The 13524-nt window shown below is 34.3% G+C and overlaps 1 protein-coding gene across 1 annotated transcript; it reads left to right on the plus strand.

The window, feature by feature from the left end:
• The first annotated feature begins 3517 nt into the window (after positions 1 to 3517).
• gfi1b (growth factor independent 1B transcription repressor) lies at positions 3518 to 13524 on the plus strand. The gene is made up of 7 exons (XM_030149677.1): positions 3518 to 3803; positions 4073 to 4173; positions 5959 to 6120; positions 6209 to 6438; positions 9838 to 9975; positions 10823 to 10988; positions 12528 to 13524. Exons 2-7 carry the CDS (start codon positions 4080 to 4082, stop codon positions 12704 to 12706), a joined length of 969 nt encoding a protein of 322 aa, XP_030005537.1. The 5' UTR covers positions 3518 to 3803; positions 4073 to 4079; the 3' UTR covers positions 12707 to 13524.

Consider the following 13524-nt stretch of genomic DNA (forward strand, 5'->3'; position numbering starts at 1 on the left):
AATCTACATAATAATAATAATAATAATAATAATAATAAGAGTCCTTTATCTGTTATTTTCAGTTGTTGCTTGCACAGACTATGATCTCATAGTATTATATCATGAATGTTTTCTAGAAGAATGTGGTAGAAAAACACCTTATTCAGACACCTTTTTATTATATGTGGATTTTTGCTTTAATTTGTCACCTTTCTGTATTTATACCCATAATACTGACTTAAAATGTTATATTACTGATTTTAGCCACTCAACATTTAGACAAATCAGTTCATATTTCATGATTTTGACTAGATAAATAAAACATTTGGGTGCTATTTGATAAGCTTCACACAGATTTATTACCTTCATAGCTGTTTATGTATTCCACTGGTCAGTAATGATTTTACGACTAAGAAAAAACAATACCTGATTTTCTCAACAAAACTCAGCACATAAGTCAGATTCTGGGCTGATGTGTTAACCCTTGTATGATGTTTGGGTCTGTGGGACCCGTTTTCATTTTTTAAAAAAGACAAATGATGAGTAATTTTTTTAAATGAATTTTTTCCTCTCATATCTGGATTATATTACATTTTATTTAAAAAAAATAAAATAAAATAAACTGAAAACAAGTAGCACTTTAATTCAAAAATGGGATCTAGCAAAGGCAAAAGGCAAATATTAAAATTATATGCTTTTTATGTTGCTTGTAACTGGGATGAAGTAAACATCTTTTGAGTATTTTAAAATAAAATTGTTTGATTATGTTGAACTAAAAACCTACAACTGCAGTGGTTCCACCAGACCCATGAACACTGGCTGAATAACAAAAATCTGAACACCACACAAGGGTTAAACAGAACCTCCACCTCCAACATCAAACTAAAGGAATGTGATCTCTTAAAAAGATGTCCATCAACTCAAGAGGCATGAATGTTTTCTGGATGAATGTGGTGACAGAACACTTTATTCAGAGTAGACACCTCAAGTGGATTTTTACTTTAATTTGTCAGCTATATGTGTTTATACCCATAATGTTGACTTTATAACAAATTATGCCTTTATGGGTGTTTTTTATGACACTGATCAGCAATAACTTTGCTACAAGGAAAGAAATATACTACATTTTTTGTAATCTGATTTTACTTACTGTAATTAACATTGCATGTATGGCAAATTGTCCTGACTGAACAAAAATCAAAATAGATAGATAGATAGATAGATAGATAGATAGATAGATAGATAGATAGATAGATAGATAGATAGATAGATAGATAGATAGATAGATAGATAGATAGATAGATAGATAGATAGATAGATAGATAGATAGATAGATAGATAGATAGATAGATAGATAGATAGATACGTAGGTAGGTACATAGGTAGGTAGAGGGATTGATTGATTGATTGGTATTTTTAATTTCTTAACTTTTTGTCGAGTGTTCTGAATAGAAAATCGTTGATAGTCTGTTATTACTACAACTACAGATACAAGTGAACTTTGTTGATCCATGAGAATATGTCATTTTAGCACAAAAACAAGCACCATCTATTCAAATAAAAATTCTAATCAATACCGAAGTAAATAAAATCTTAAACCACTTCAGCTCTTAATATTATCCCTCAAAGACTTAACCAGCCCCCAGTGACCAAAAGCATGATCTAAAATGTTTAATGTCTTTTGGCCCATTAATCCCTTCAGTGCATGTAAATATTTTAGGTAAAATGCAGTTTGTCATCTTTTCACGGTCATCAGATATGACCCATTTGGACGTTCAAAGGCTCCGTAGTGAACATGGAAACACCGTCATCTTCTACAACATTGATTCACCAGTAAAACCCTTGGAGTTGGATCGATGACAGTGGATGGAAATGTTTGTTTTTATGTTTAGTGAATGATATATTTTGCTGAAAAAGTCGCTTGGTCAGTAAATTAACCTTTTCATGCATGAATTACGAGAACCTTAGTCAATATTTTGTTCTTGAGTGTCTTAATTCCTCTTTAAGCATGAAAAAAACAATGGAAATGATTTTTTTTCATGAACCTATTTTTCGTGGAGTCACAAAAATATCCGCTCAGCTGGACACCATGCATTTAATTTTTGAAGCAAAGAAACATGTATTTAAAACTCATCATCAGAAAGTGATATACTGTGTAAAAACTATAAAATAAAAACATTTTTAATGCCGCTAAATTGGTAATTTTTTCTCACATTTTATCATACTCTAATGTTAGTTATTACTCATTTCATGGAGATAATATCCTCCTGAGACCCAGGAATTTGACAGTTTTAGCTTTTTTACATTAAAAAATTGTCTTGATTGGAAACTGCATAATGCAACAGTTTTTTCAGATACATTTTTTAAAAATAATTTTTATTTATTGATTGATTTTTTTTATTGGAATGTCCTTTGTAATGCACAGCATTTTTTTAAGTAAAACTGTCAATCTTTTGTCCCGTACAGAGGACAAAATTCATTGCTGGGTCTCAGGAGGATATGCAAAAAAAAAAAAAAAAAAATTCAGAAAACTGTTAATTACAGTCTAATAACAATTAGCAACTGATTTACACTAAAATATGTTACTGCAGATCAGGTTTATCATGATTGTATGAACTGCAGTGTTTGGGATGGTGCATAAGCGTCCACTATGTTGGCTGATATGGAACTAAAACAATAAAACCCATGAATATACAAGAGAACAGCCGTGGAATATCTGTCCACTGTAGTGACCACTATGTATGAAAGGGTTAAATATGGGGAAAAAATGATTTTCACTAACAAATGCAAATTACAGGGGATAGTATTATAATAAATGGTGATAAATGACTAAAGAAATGTTAATCATAGAGGAAAAATTGACTCGGAAGTTGCCACCACAATAGTTCTAAGTCTTCAAGGGTCAAAGATAAGTACAGACTTAATCCACACGATGGCGCACTTGTGTTTTTCCTCCTTGTTTTTTTACCTAACAGTTTTTTTTAGGGGGGGAAGGGGGGGTGCGGGGCGGTATTTTACACCAGTTTTATGTCCATATACTCCTGGGCTTTTTAATGAGCTGTCTGTATTTTGCAATATGTTGATAGTTTTTTGTTTTCCAGTTCATGTGCCATTTAGGCATCATGTATAAAAATCTGTCATGTCTGAATATGAACACAGTCTGCAGAGTAAACACTGTTTGAAAGGTTTGGTGTGTGTATCTTTGGAGGTGCTCCACTCTCATATGATCATTTGGTCATCTAAATCCTGCACGCAACACAGGCATTCACCCAGCCTTACCTGGAGTAAATCCTGTAATTCAAACACTGGCAGCTGGAAATATTAAACCTATTAAACATGATCTTTAATTGTCACTCTTATAATTTAACTTAAGGATCACATTCCAGTAGTTTTGACCTTTTTTTTCTCTCTCTCTATCTGATATTATTAGCTTCATCATATTTGCAGGAGACACAGACGCTTGGTTTGTTAACGGCATTAAATGCATAGTTCTTGGAGTGTAACTGTCGGATGTACGGGCCATGTGTTTTTCTACGCAAATTTCCACCTGCAGGTTGGCCTTTTCATTGGTCGAAACCACAGTCAGATTCTCCTGCGGAGTTATCTGATTGTAAATCAGGGAGGGGAGAAAAAGAAAGAGCAACAAGTGGGGATGCTTTTACACTGGTTGAGTTTTTATGGAGCTTAAAAAGAAGGATTTGGACGCGTTTATTTCCTCCTCCTTTGAGCTGATTCACCTTTAAAATCATCCTATAAGGACGTCTTTTTTTCGTTTTTTTTGTTTTTGTTTTTTTAGATTTCGACCGGAACCTGTAAAGTTAACGGTGAGTTGACGCATCTTTTTTAGCCAACTCTGTAACTTTTTCTGCTCAGTTTTAACCTTTTAAAGTGGCCATTTTTAACTTTTCAAGAAGAGATAATTACCTTCTGTTGATTAACCTTAAAAAAATACAACTACATTATGTCTAAACTGTATATGAATTACCACAAAAAGTCTTGATCTTACCTTTATGATCTTAAAACTTGTAAACTTCACCCATTCATCAAGTTTAAAGCCTAAATGTGCCCCTTTACGCATGTCTTTACGCACCAGGATCAACATGCCCCGTTCATTTTTGGTGAAAAACAAAAGGTGCTCGTCATACAATGTACACAGATCGTATGAAGACGAGTCCAAGGCCTCCATATGTTCAGGTAAGACACGGAAATATGTGAATATATGAGGAAAACGTCTGTTAGGAGACAAAGTTCCACTGTTCTGACGCATACATGGCTTTTAATGTTCTTATTACTGTAAAAAACGCAAACGCATGAATTTTAAATTCAGGCAAAAAAATATTAAGTATAGCTTAAAAACAGGAGTTTAATCTTTTTGTGGAAGGAACGTTTATGGGAGGAAACTTTACTACACAAACAAATGAACCTGTTATACAAAACATATATTAAACCACCTTCACATACAAAAAAAATCAAGTTAAAAAGAATAAAAATGCACAACGTTTTATTTTGAATAAATGTTTCTTAATTAAACAAAGTTTCCAGCATATGGGTTGGGCTTTGCTTTTGTAAAACAAGGACTTTCACTATGATCAAACATTGCAATAATGATTTTTGAATCAATCACTTTTGACAAAATAATCTGTTAGGTGCTGATTCTGGTGTTTTTGGATATTTCTCTCATTGTTCAGCAACAGATAGTGGTATCTCAGGTGTTGTAGTAAAGTTCATTAAAAAAATAAATAATAAATAAATAAATAAATAAATAAATAAATAAATAAATAAATGAATAAAAATAATTATAATAAAGTTTTTTTTATGTAGCACCTTTCACAGAAAGAATTCACAAAGTGCTTTACAATTAAATCAGAAGTAAAACACACAGGCAAAAAACACAGAACTACATACACACACATATAAAAACATACCCAGGCATAAAAACATAAAAGCACATTGTCATAAACCCCACACCTAACTAAAAGCCTGTCTAAATGACGTCTTCAGCTGCTTTGTTTAAGAACTTTTCTCATCCATGTAACTTTAAAACCAGTGGAAGAGGTTTTCAGTCAGTTAAATAATTCTTACCCCATTGTGGAAAGACATCCTAAACCTAAATGTAAAGGTATGTAAATACTATCAGCTAATGTAGTTAAAGGTTGAGAGGTAAATAGTCATTATGCAGTAAAATGGTTCCTGTCAGTGTAGGATGTTTAACCTCTTACTGCCCAAATTTATTTACAATTATATAAAATAAATGTATTAGTTATGTTGTTGCTGTGAATGCTAACTTAAGTGGAGAAATTAAATGTTACTTTGAACAGAGCACATACAATATGATGAAAATTAGTGACATTAGGCATAATTAGCACATAGTAATTATACAAATTTTCCAATCTCATGTATATAGATTATTTTATTGATGCTACTGTTGATCAGTTCCTCCAGTCAATAATCCAAACAAAATAAAAATGATCCAAAAGTCATTAAAATATTATGAAATGAATAACACTGTCACAGAGACAGGGCCTAGAAACTGATCCATGAACATCACGGATCATAAATAACCAGGTAACATATATGCATTCACAAAGAGCATTGAGCAGCACCTCATTATAAACTGAAGTAAATTCTCAACAATAGTCTACAAAGGGTTAAGGCTGAGGTCTAGAAGATCCCCATCTGTCCATGCATCTGTAGAAAGTCAATCCAAGAGGGTTTTAAGGAGTCACTTTAGTTAAAGAAGTGAGAGAAGTTGAAAGTTGACTCACTGTCTTTCGTTTATATATATTCTGTCACTGAAAAAAGGAGATGGAAAACTGTAAAATGAATTAAAGGAATGTAACATAAGCATTTTGACCATCTCTGAGATGTAGTGGAGTAAAAGGATAACACTGCAGAAAGTGAAAATGCTCAAGTAAAGTATGCATCTCCAGCCCACCGCTGCATAGAGTTGACTTATTTTTTATTTGTTGTGATTTGCAGACGTTCCAGTCAAGCCTCAGACCACAGACCAGCCTCCATCAGACAGTAAACCATCTGATCTGGACCGATGCTCCTTTGAAAACCCAGAGATGGGTCCTGAATGTCCTCTACCCGTCCACCCAGAGCCGACCAGGCCTCCTGCAGCTCCATACTATCTCTCTGGTGAGCCCCTTGCGTCCCGTCCTTTGTCTAATTTTCTGTAACTCTGTGTAACTTGTAATCAGAGAAATGTGTTTGTTCACACCCTCAGAGCCTCACTTGGCAGAATTCCCTCCCTTCTACAAGCCGTCGTACACCTGGGATTCAGTATCTTCGTCCTTTGAGCTTAGGCAGATGAGTTTCAGCCCCACGGTGTTGCAACACGCCAGCAGTCTGTACGGCGGTCACATCAGCCGCAGCCCCCCAGCCCAGCAGCCCCTGGACTGCAGCACCCACTACTCCCCCTCCTCTAATACCTACCACTGCATCACCTGTGACAAGGTGAGACTCTGCTCCTCCACCCCTTCCACTGATGCATTATCTCTTGTACAGTTCAAATGAAATACATTCATAGTATCTGCAAGTATTTTTATTGTTGCTCCAAAGCACCAACAGCAATCTTTAAATATTCAGATTCTACCAACTGCACTGTAAAAAATGACTGTGGAATTAACACCAAAAAGGTGTAAAATTGCAACATAAAAAACTTGTAAGTGACAATACAATGCAAAGTTGTTTATTTGAAAAGATTTTTGTGTTAACAATTAAATCAAATATACCTGTAGTTCTTACAGAAAGAGTATGTGAACAAAACCAGATTTGTATGTAGAAATTATGTATTTCTATGTCTATCTATATAAATTGCAAGACCATAATGTTGAAATAACCATGTATTTGCTTTATATATATATATAAAGTTATAAAGATGTAAACATTTAACTATGTAACATTTTAAACTTGTAAATTAATGGGTTGGTAGAATAGCTTGTCCAATAACCAAAGGGTTGGTGGTTCAAATCCTGGCTCCAACTGTCCATATGTCAAAGTGTCCATGGAAGACACTGAACCTTAAATTGCTCCCAGTTGTACCTAGTGGCTTTGGACACCATGAAGGTGTAGAAAATGTGCTAAATAAGTGCAGTCCATTTACCATTTAAATCCATAAATCTACATGTTTAAAATGTTAAATCTACATGTTACTCCATAAATATGTTTACAGTCGGATGTGTTTTTTACAGTACTGTTCTGGTCACCACAGCTGCCAGTTTTTCTCCATAAAAACAACAGGACTTTTTTTTACAGTGTGTCTGTAGCTCCAGCTGAAGATGTAAATCTGTAAAGAAGCTATATGTAGTGTTCCCTTTTTAAAATATTCAAATACGATCTAAAATTATCCTTAGTATTTAGAATAAAGAGCTGTGAAGTTCTACCAAAGATGCCAATGCATTGGATTGTAGAGATATGAACTGAATTTATAGTAGAACCTTGCAGTATGAGTTTCATTTGTTCCATAACCAAGCTCCTTTTGCAATTTACTCATTTTTATGAAACAGATTTCCCTATTGAAATTAATTGAAATATGATTAATCTGTTGTAGCCCCCCAAAATCACCCAAACATCCTTTTTTAAAACAGACATAGTGCAGTTAGACAGAAAATAAAAGAGAATGCAAAAGAACTAAACTGGTTTTATTAACTTATTTACCTTAAAGATGAGATGATCTGTGTGTGAAGAGGAGGAGGAGGAGGAGGAGGAGAAGGAGGAGGAGGAGGATTGTTGTTTGGAAGGAGAATCTCTTTCCATTAAAACGTCAGGTAGAACAATATCTGGTGTTTTCTCTCTCGTTTCACTTAATTTGGGCTTTTTGACTTCATTTTCTTCGTTGTCCACACTGTTGCATCTTGTGATGTTGCCTCAACGTGATGAACACGTGAACTGCGCGGGCAGAGGCTGGTCCTGTTGGTGGGAGTATGTGTGACCTCAGTACTGATGACCGGCGGCTAGTTTGAAACTCGCTCATACTGTGGATTTCCATTCGTATTTCAAGATAAAAATACTCACATGTCACAGGTTGTAAGGCAAATTCCTCTACTGTCCTGGTTCTACTGTATTTATACGGACCAAAGGATTTATGTGACCACTAGAGGGAGTAACGGATCGCTAAAATCTAGAGGCACTTGTTTTCTCTACTGGACACAGCTCAAAATGAATAGAATGGAGTTTGATAATGAAATGGCAGCATTTGATTATGAGGCTGATGAAGGTATAAAGTTATTATGGGATGTTATAATCTTTGCTAAGTTGCCATTTGTTGATCCACAGTTCAGATGAACCTGTGACAGTTCTGACCTTGTTTGTTTGATTCCAAACAGATCTTTAGTTCAGCTACTGACAACACAAACCTACAGAAAACAGAGGGGGTTAGTGGTTTTACTGTGGCTGTTTTCAGTCTAAAAACAGAGCTAAGCTAACAGAGCTATAATGTAAACTATCAGCTGATGCAGCAAGCTATGATTGCAAGACACAGTAGTTGCTTTTCCATTGACCCTCAAATTGCACTAATATAACTTGTGCATAAAAATTTACCTAATTGAAAAATGACAATTTCGCCAAAAGTCTCATTTTTTGATTAAAAGTTTTTGCGTTGACAAGAGGTGGTTTTTCGGGTGTCACACAAATGATATATCTCGCAAAACTGCAATGGAAAGACCTTTTTTCGCAACTAGAGTCAGGTGAATTAAAAAAACGGATGTTGACGTACGTTACAACAAGCGAAGAAGAAGAAGAAACCTGTCGCGGTATGTGTGGACGCACCAGGAAACCCAATCATTTTTTAATTTAGTACGAGATAGAGGGGTAATATATAATAATAATGAATATATCGGTAAATCAACACCGTATTTATGTTTGTCACCATGTTTATGGAATGACTTCTCGTGTCATCTAGCGATAATAAATAAACAAATCATCGCATTTGTGATTTAATGGCAAAACAGACATTACGCACTTCTGTTTTTTTGACATGTAGTAAATATTGGTAAAGCTTTGCACAGATGTCCAATGGAAAAGCGACTACTGTTATTTTGATTTACCGAGTTTTTGATTGGACAAAACTTGATATCATAATACAGATGTGTGTGAACAGTAATGATAATAATGATAATGATAATAATACTTCATTCAATGGGTGATACAGTCTGTGGATACATAGTGTGTATTTGTTGGTCCCAAGTCCAAGTCCAAGTCTAGTACCAGACAGCTAGGGAAAAAAAAAAGAAGAAAACATGGGAAATTTAGTGATGAAACTACAAATGAGGTTGAAATAAAATCCAAGAGTCCAAGGCAAGACTGAATAAAAAGCCACTTGAGACCAATACCTTTCTCTAGTACTGCAACACAACAGACTGCAGAAGCTTTTATTATTTTCTCTTTTATTTATTTAACCTTCATTTAACAGCAAGAATACAGTCTTTTTTCAAGGGGGACCTGGCAGACAGTTCACCAGTCCATAACAACAAACAACAAAATCAACCATCACAAAGGTCCACAAAATAACACAGATCAAAAAAACAAAAACAAAAAACATTTCATCTATTCTGCCTCTGTCCTTGATGAGCACCTGATTCCTTTACGTACATTTGCATTTTGCATTTTTTGACCCAGTGAAACATCAGGCATTTTTACAATAAATCAAGACACAACAAACAAATAGGTTTAACACATGACAAATGAATAACTATGATATCTAGTTAGAAATACAAGTCCAAATGAATAACGGACACCTCAATAGGAGGAAATCCTGCATAAAGTGAGTTATTAACCTGTAGAATGTGATTATCTCTATCTTCATCACTTTGACATGTAGTCGTTTTAACGCCTCGGCCAATGCGTCGTCTGCAGGTTTTCTCAACGCCCCATGGACTGGAGGTCCACGTCAGGAGGTCACACAGCGGCACACGACCGTTTGGCTGCAGCATCTGCAGAAAAACCTTCGGCCATGCAGTCAGTTTGGAGCAGCACATGAACGTCCACTCACAGGTGGGAGGCACAACGGAAACACCAGTGGGTTCAGAGAGACGGAAGAGATGCAGCTGAAATTTACACTCACCTCAAAACAGGTTCAACAGCTCAGGGTCTGATGAATAAGCAGAGATATTAAAACAGATTAATGAATCCTGACTGGTCATTTTGTTTAATTTTGTTTCTTATTTTGTTCATTTTGTTAATTACTTTGTTAATTTATGTTCATTTTCGTCACTATTTTATACATTTTTGTTCATTTTGTTGATTATGCTTTTCATTTTTGTCCATTTTGTTCATTTTGATCATTACTTCATCCATTTTTGTTCCCTTTTTATCTTTCTTTGCTCATTTTTGTTGATTGTTTTATGTCTTTGTTTTTTTTCATCATTTTTTTGTTCCATTTTATTGATTATTTTGTTTGCTTTTGTTAATTTTTGTCCATTTTGTTGCTTATTTTGTTCACTTTGTTGATCAATTTATTAATTTTTGTTAACAGTTTTATCAATTTTTGTTCATTTTGTGCCTCACTGTTCACTTTTGTTCATTGCTTTGTTTGCAACTCCTCATCTAACTAAATAATCCCTATAAATTATAGAATACATGCCTTTACATTTACTGATTTAAATAGAATTTTAGCCCTTCAACATGTATTTGTCGTGTTGAAGATGATGTTAAAGCAGTTTTGTGTAATGTTTCTATGACAACCATCCACCAAGTCCCTGACGGCAACAGCGTAGAGAGTCATGTTGAGTCAAGTCCGTTTGTGGAGTCATTTCTAGTCGACCGAATACAAACCTCTTCTGTGTCATCCTGTTGGTTTGTGTCTGTTTGTGTAACCGCGGGTGAATTTGTGTTTGACCAGGAGAGGAGCTTCGAGTGTAAGATGTGCGGGAAGTCGTTCAAGCGCTCCTCCACCCTGTCCACACACCTGCTCATCCACTCAGACACCAGGCCTTATCCCTGCCAGTACTGTGGCAAAAGATTCCACCAGAAATCTGATATGAAGAAACACACATACATCCACACGGGTAAGTCACAGCATGGAGATCGTCTTACAAAAAACACAAAAAAAACAACGGCCCCCGGATGCTCTTCACACGGAATATCCTCCTGAGACCCAGCAAAGGAAAAGTTTAGGCTTTTTTATAGCAAATTATTGCCTTGATTGGAAACAGTAAACAACAGTCTGTTCAGGTGGATTGTTTACAGCAATTATGAGGTTTTTTTTTCTTTGTTAATTTTTGTTCAATTTGGTGATTATTTCAGCCATTTTTGTTCATTTTGTGTCTTTGCTCTTTTTTTCTCCATGTTCAATTTAGTTCTTTTTCTTATTTTTGTTCATTTTTGCCATTTTGTTCATCCTTTTATTTTGTTTTGTTGATGATTTTATCAATTTTTGGTGATTTTGTTCTCTACTTTGTTCACTTTTGTTTATTATTTTGTTTAGTTTTGTTTGTTTTGTTTCTTACTTTTTGTTAATTATGTTATTAATTTTTTGTCTATTTTGTGCATTACTTTGTCTATGATCATTTTGTGGTTCATTTATTTAATTTTTGTTTGTTATTCTATATTTTTTTGTTCATTTTTATTCATTATTGCAAATTTTTGTTTATTCTGGTAGTTATTTCATCCATTTTTGTTCTTTTTATCTATGTACATTTTTGTTCAGGTTGATTATTTAATCAATTTTTGCTCATTATATTTTATTGCTTTGTTCATTTTTGTTTTTCTTGATGAATTTATTTTTTAAATTGTATTCACTTTAATCTTTATTTTATAAATTTTCGTTCATTGTTTTTTTTAGCTGTTCATTTTTCAAATTGTTTTCTATATTTTTTATTAATTTTGCTGTTGATATTGTTATTTTTCTGATTTCCTTATTTCCTTTTGGTTAATTTTTGTTCATTTTTTTGTTTGTTTGGTTAGTTCTCTTGTATTTTATTTACATTTTCGACAATTTCCTTGAGTAATTTGTTTACTTTTTCAAATTTTTTTTCACTTTTTTGTTAATTTTGTTGATTATTTTGTATATTTCTGTTGATTATTTTTTATTTTGTCGCTTATTTGGTTTCATTTTCTTGTTTGTCAGGTTCATTTTTTTGCCTTTTTATTTAATGTTTGTTCATTATGTTGATTCATTTTTTTTTATTTTGTTGCTTATTTTATTCTTTTTTTTTAGGTAACACTCTGAAACTCTTGTCCCCTACAGAGGACATAATGCATTACTGGGTCTCAGGAGCTGCTGATAAATCAGAAAAAGAAACTTAAACAAATGTCCTGGTGATTTGCATATTTGGTTTTCCTGCTTCTATGAAAGGAACCCTTTGCAGCCAACATGTGATGCCAATAAATGTTTGACAAATCTGAACAAAGGCCTGATTCTTTGGCTGTGGACATGGATGCAAACTCTTGCTAAAGATGCTCGGCACCGTGTTTGGTGTGGATGTCAAACCTGATTTTCCAGTGAAGGAGGATCTGCAGCTTCTTCACATAAATCATTTGATGAATCCGGTCCAAGATTTGATCGAGCAGGTTCTTGTTTTGTAAATGTACGTTCTGTTTTTCAGGTGAGAAGCCGCATAAATGCCAAGTGTGCGGTAAAGCGTTCAGCCAGAGCTCCAACCTGATCACCCACAGTAGGAAGCACACAGGCTTCAAACCGTTCGGATGTGACGTCTGCTCCAAAGGCTTCCAGCGCAAAGTCGACCTCCGCAGACACCACGAGAGCCAGCACGGCATGAAGTGACCAAGAAACATACCAAGAATGAAGAGTCAGAGCACGACCAAGTGTTTGTACAGTTAAAATGAACCTCTGTTTTAAGAAACCAGAGGAGATGATGTAAAGGTTCTGTTCAGGCTGAAGGTCAGAACCAGGTTTAACCCACTTACTGCATCTTTATCCCTCATCCCCATTTTGTATCCAACAAAACATTCACATCAACAGATGGTTTTGTTCATTTTGTTGATTATTTTGTTCATTTTGTTAATTATTTTGTTCATTTTTGTTTATTTTGTTACTAACATGGTTAAGGTCTGTCCATTTTCTCACTTTCTTGATTCACTGTTGTTTGTTTTGTTAATTATTTTGTTGATTTTGTTGTTTACTTTACTGACTTTGTTGATTTGTTTGGACAATTTTGTTGATTTTGTTAATTGCTTTGTTCATTTTTGTTTGTTTTGTTATGGTTAATATATGTCCATTCTCTTGATTTCATGGTTCATTTTTGTTCCTTTTCTTGCTTGTTTGGTTAATTTTATTGTGTTTCTGTTCATTTCTCTGTTCATTTCATTGTATTTCTACTTATTTTCTGTTCAGTTTCTTAATTATTTTGTTTATTTTCTTGACTGTTCTGGGGTTTTGTTGATTTTTTTTCTGTTTTAATAAATTATTTCGCAGTGTAAGATTCTGAAGGAAAATGAGTGTTCGGTTGAGCTGGTTTTGAGTTTGTACATAGTGACAGTGAAGTATCTCAGACACACAACCAGTTATGAAACAACGGATCAGTGCAGATGTAACAAAAGTGTTACCTGTGATGACCAAATAAAGTGGCTCATATATATACA

Source organism: Sphaeramia orbicularis, chromosome 12 (assembly GCF_902148855.1).
Source record: "Sphaeramia orbicularis chromosome 12, fSphaOr1.1, whole genome shotgun sequence".
NCBI classification, from domain to species: Eukaryota; Metazoa; Chordata; class Actinopteri; order Kurtiformes; family Apogonidae; genus Sphaeramia; species Sphaeramia orbicularis.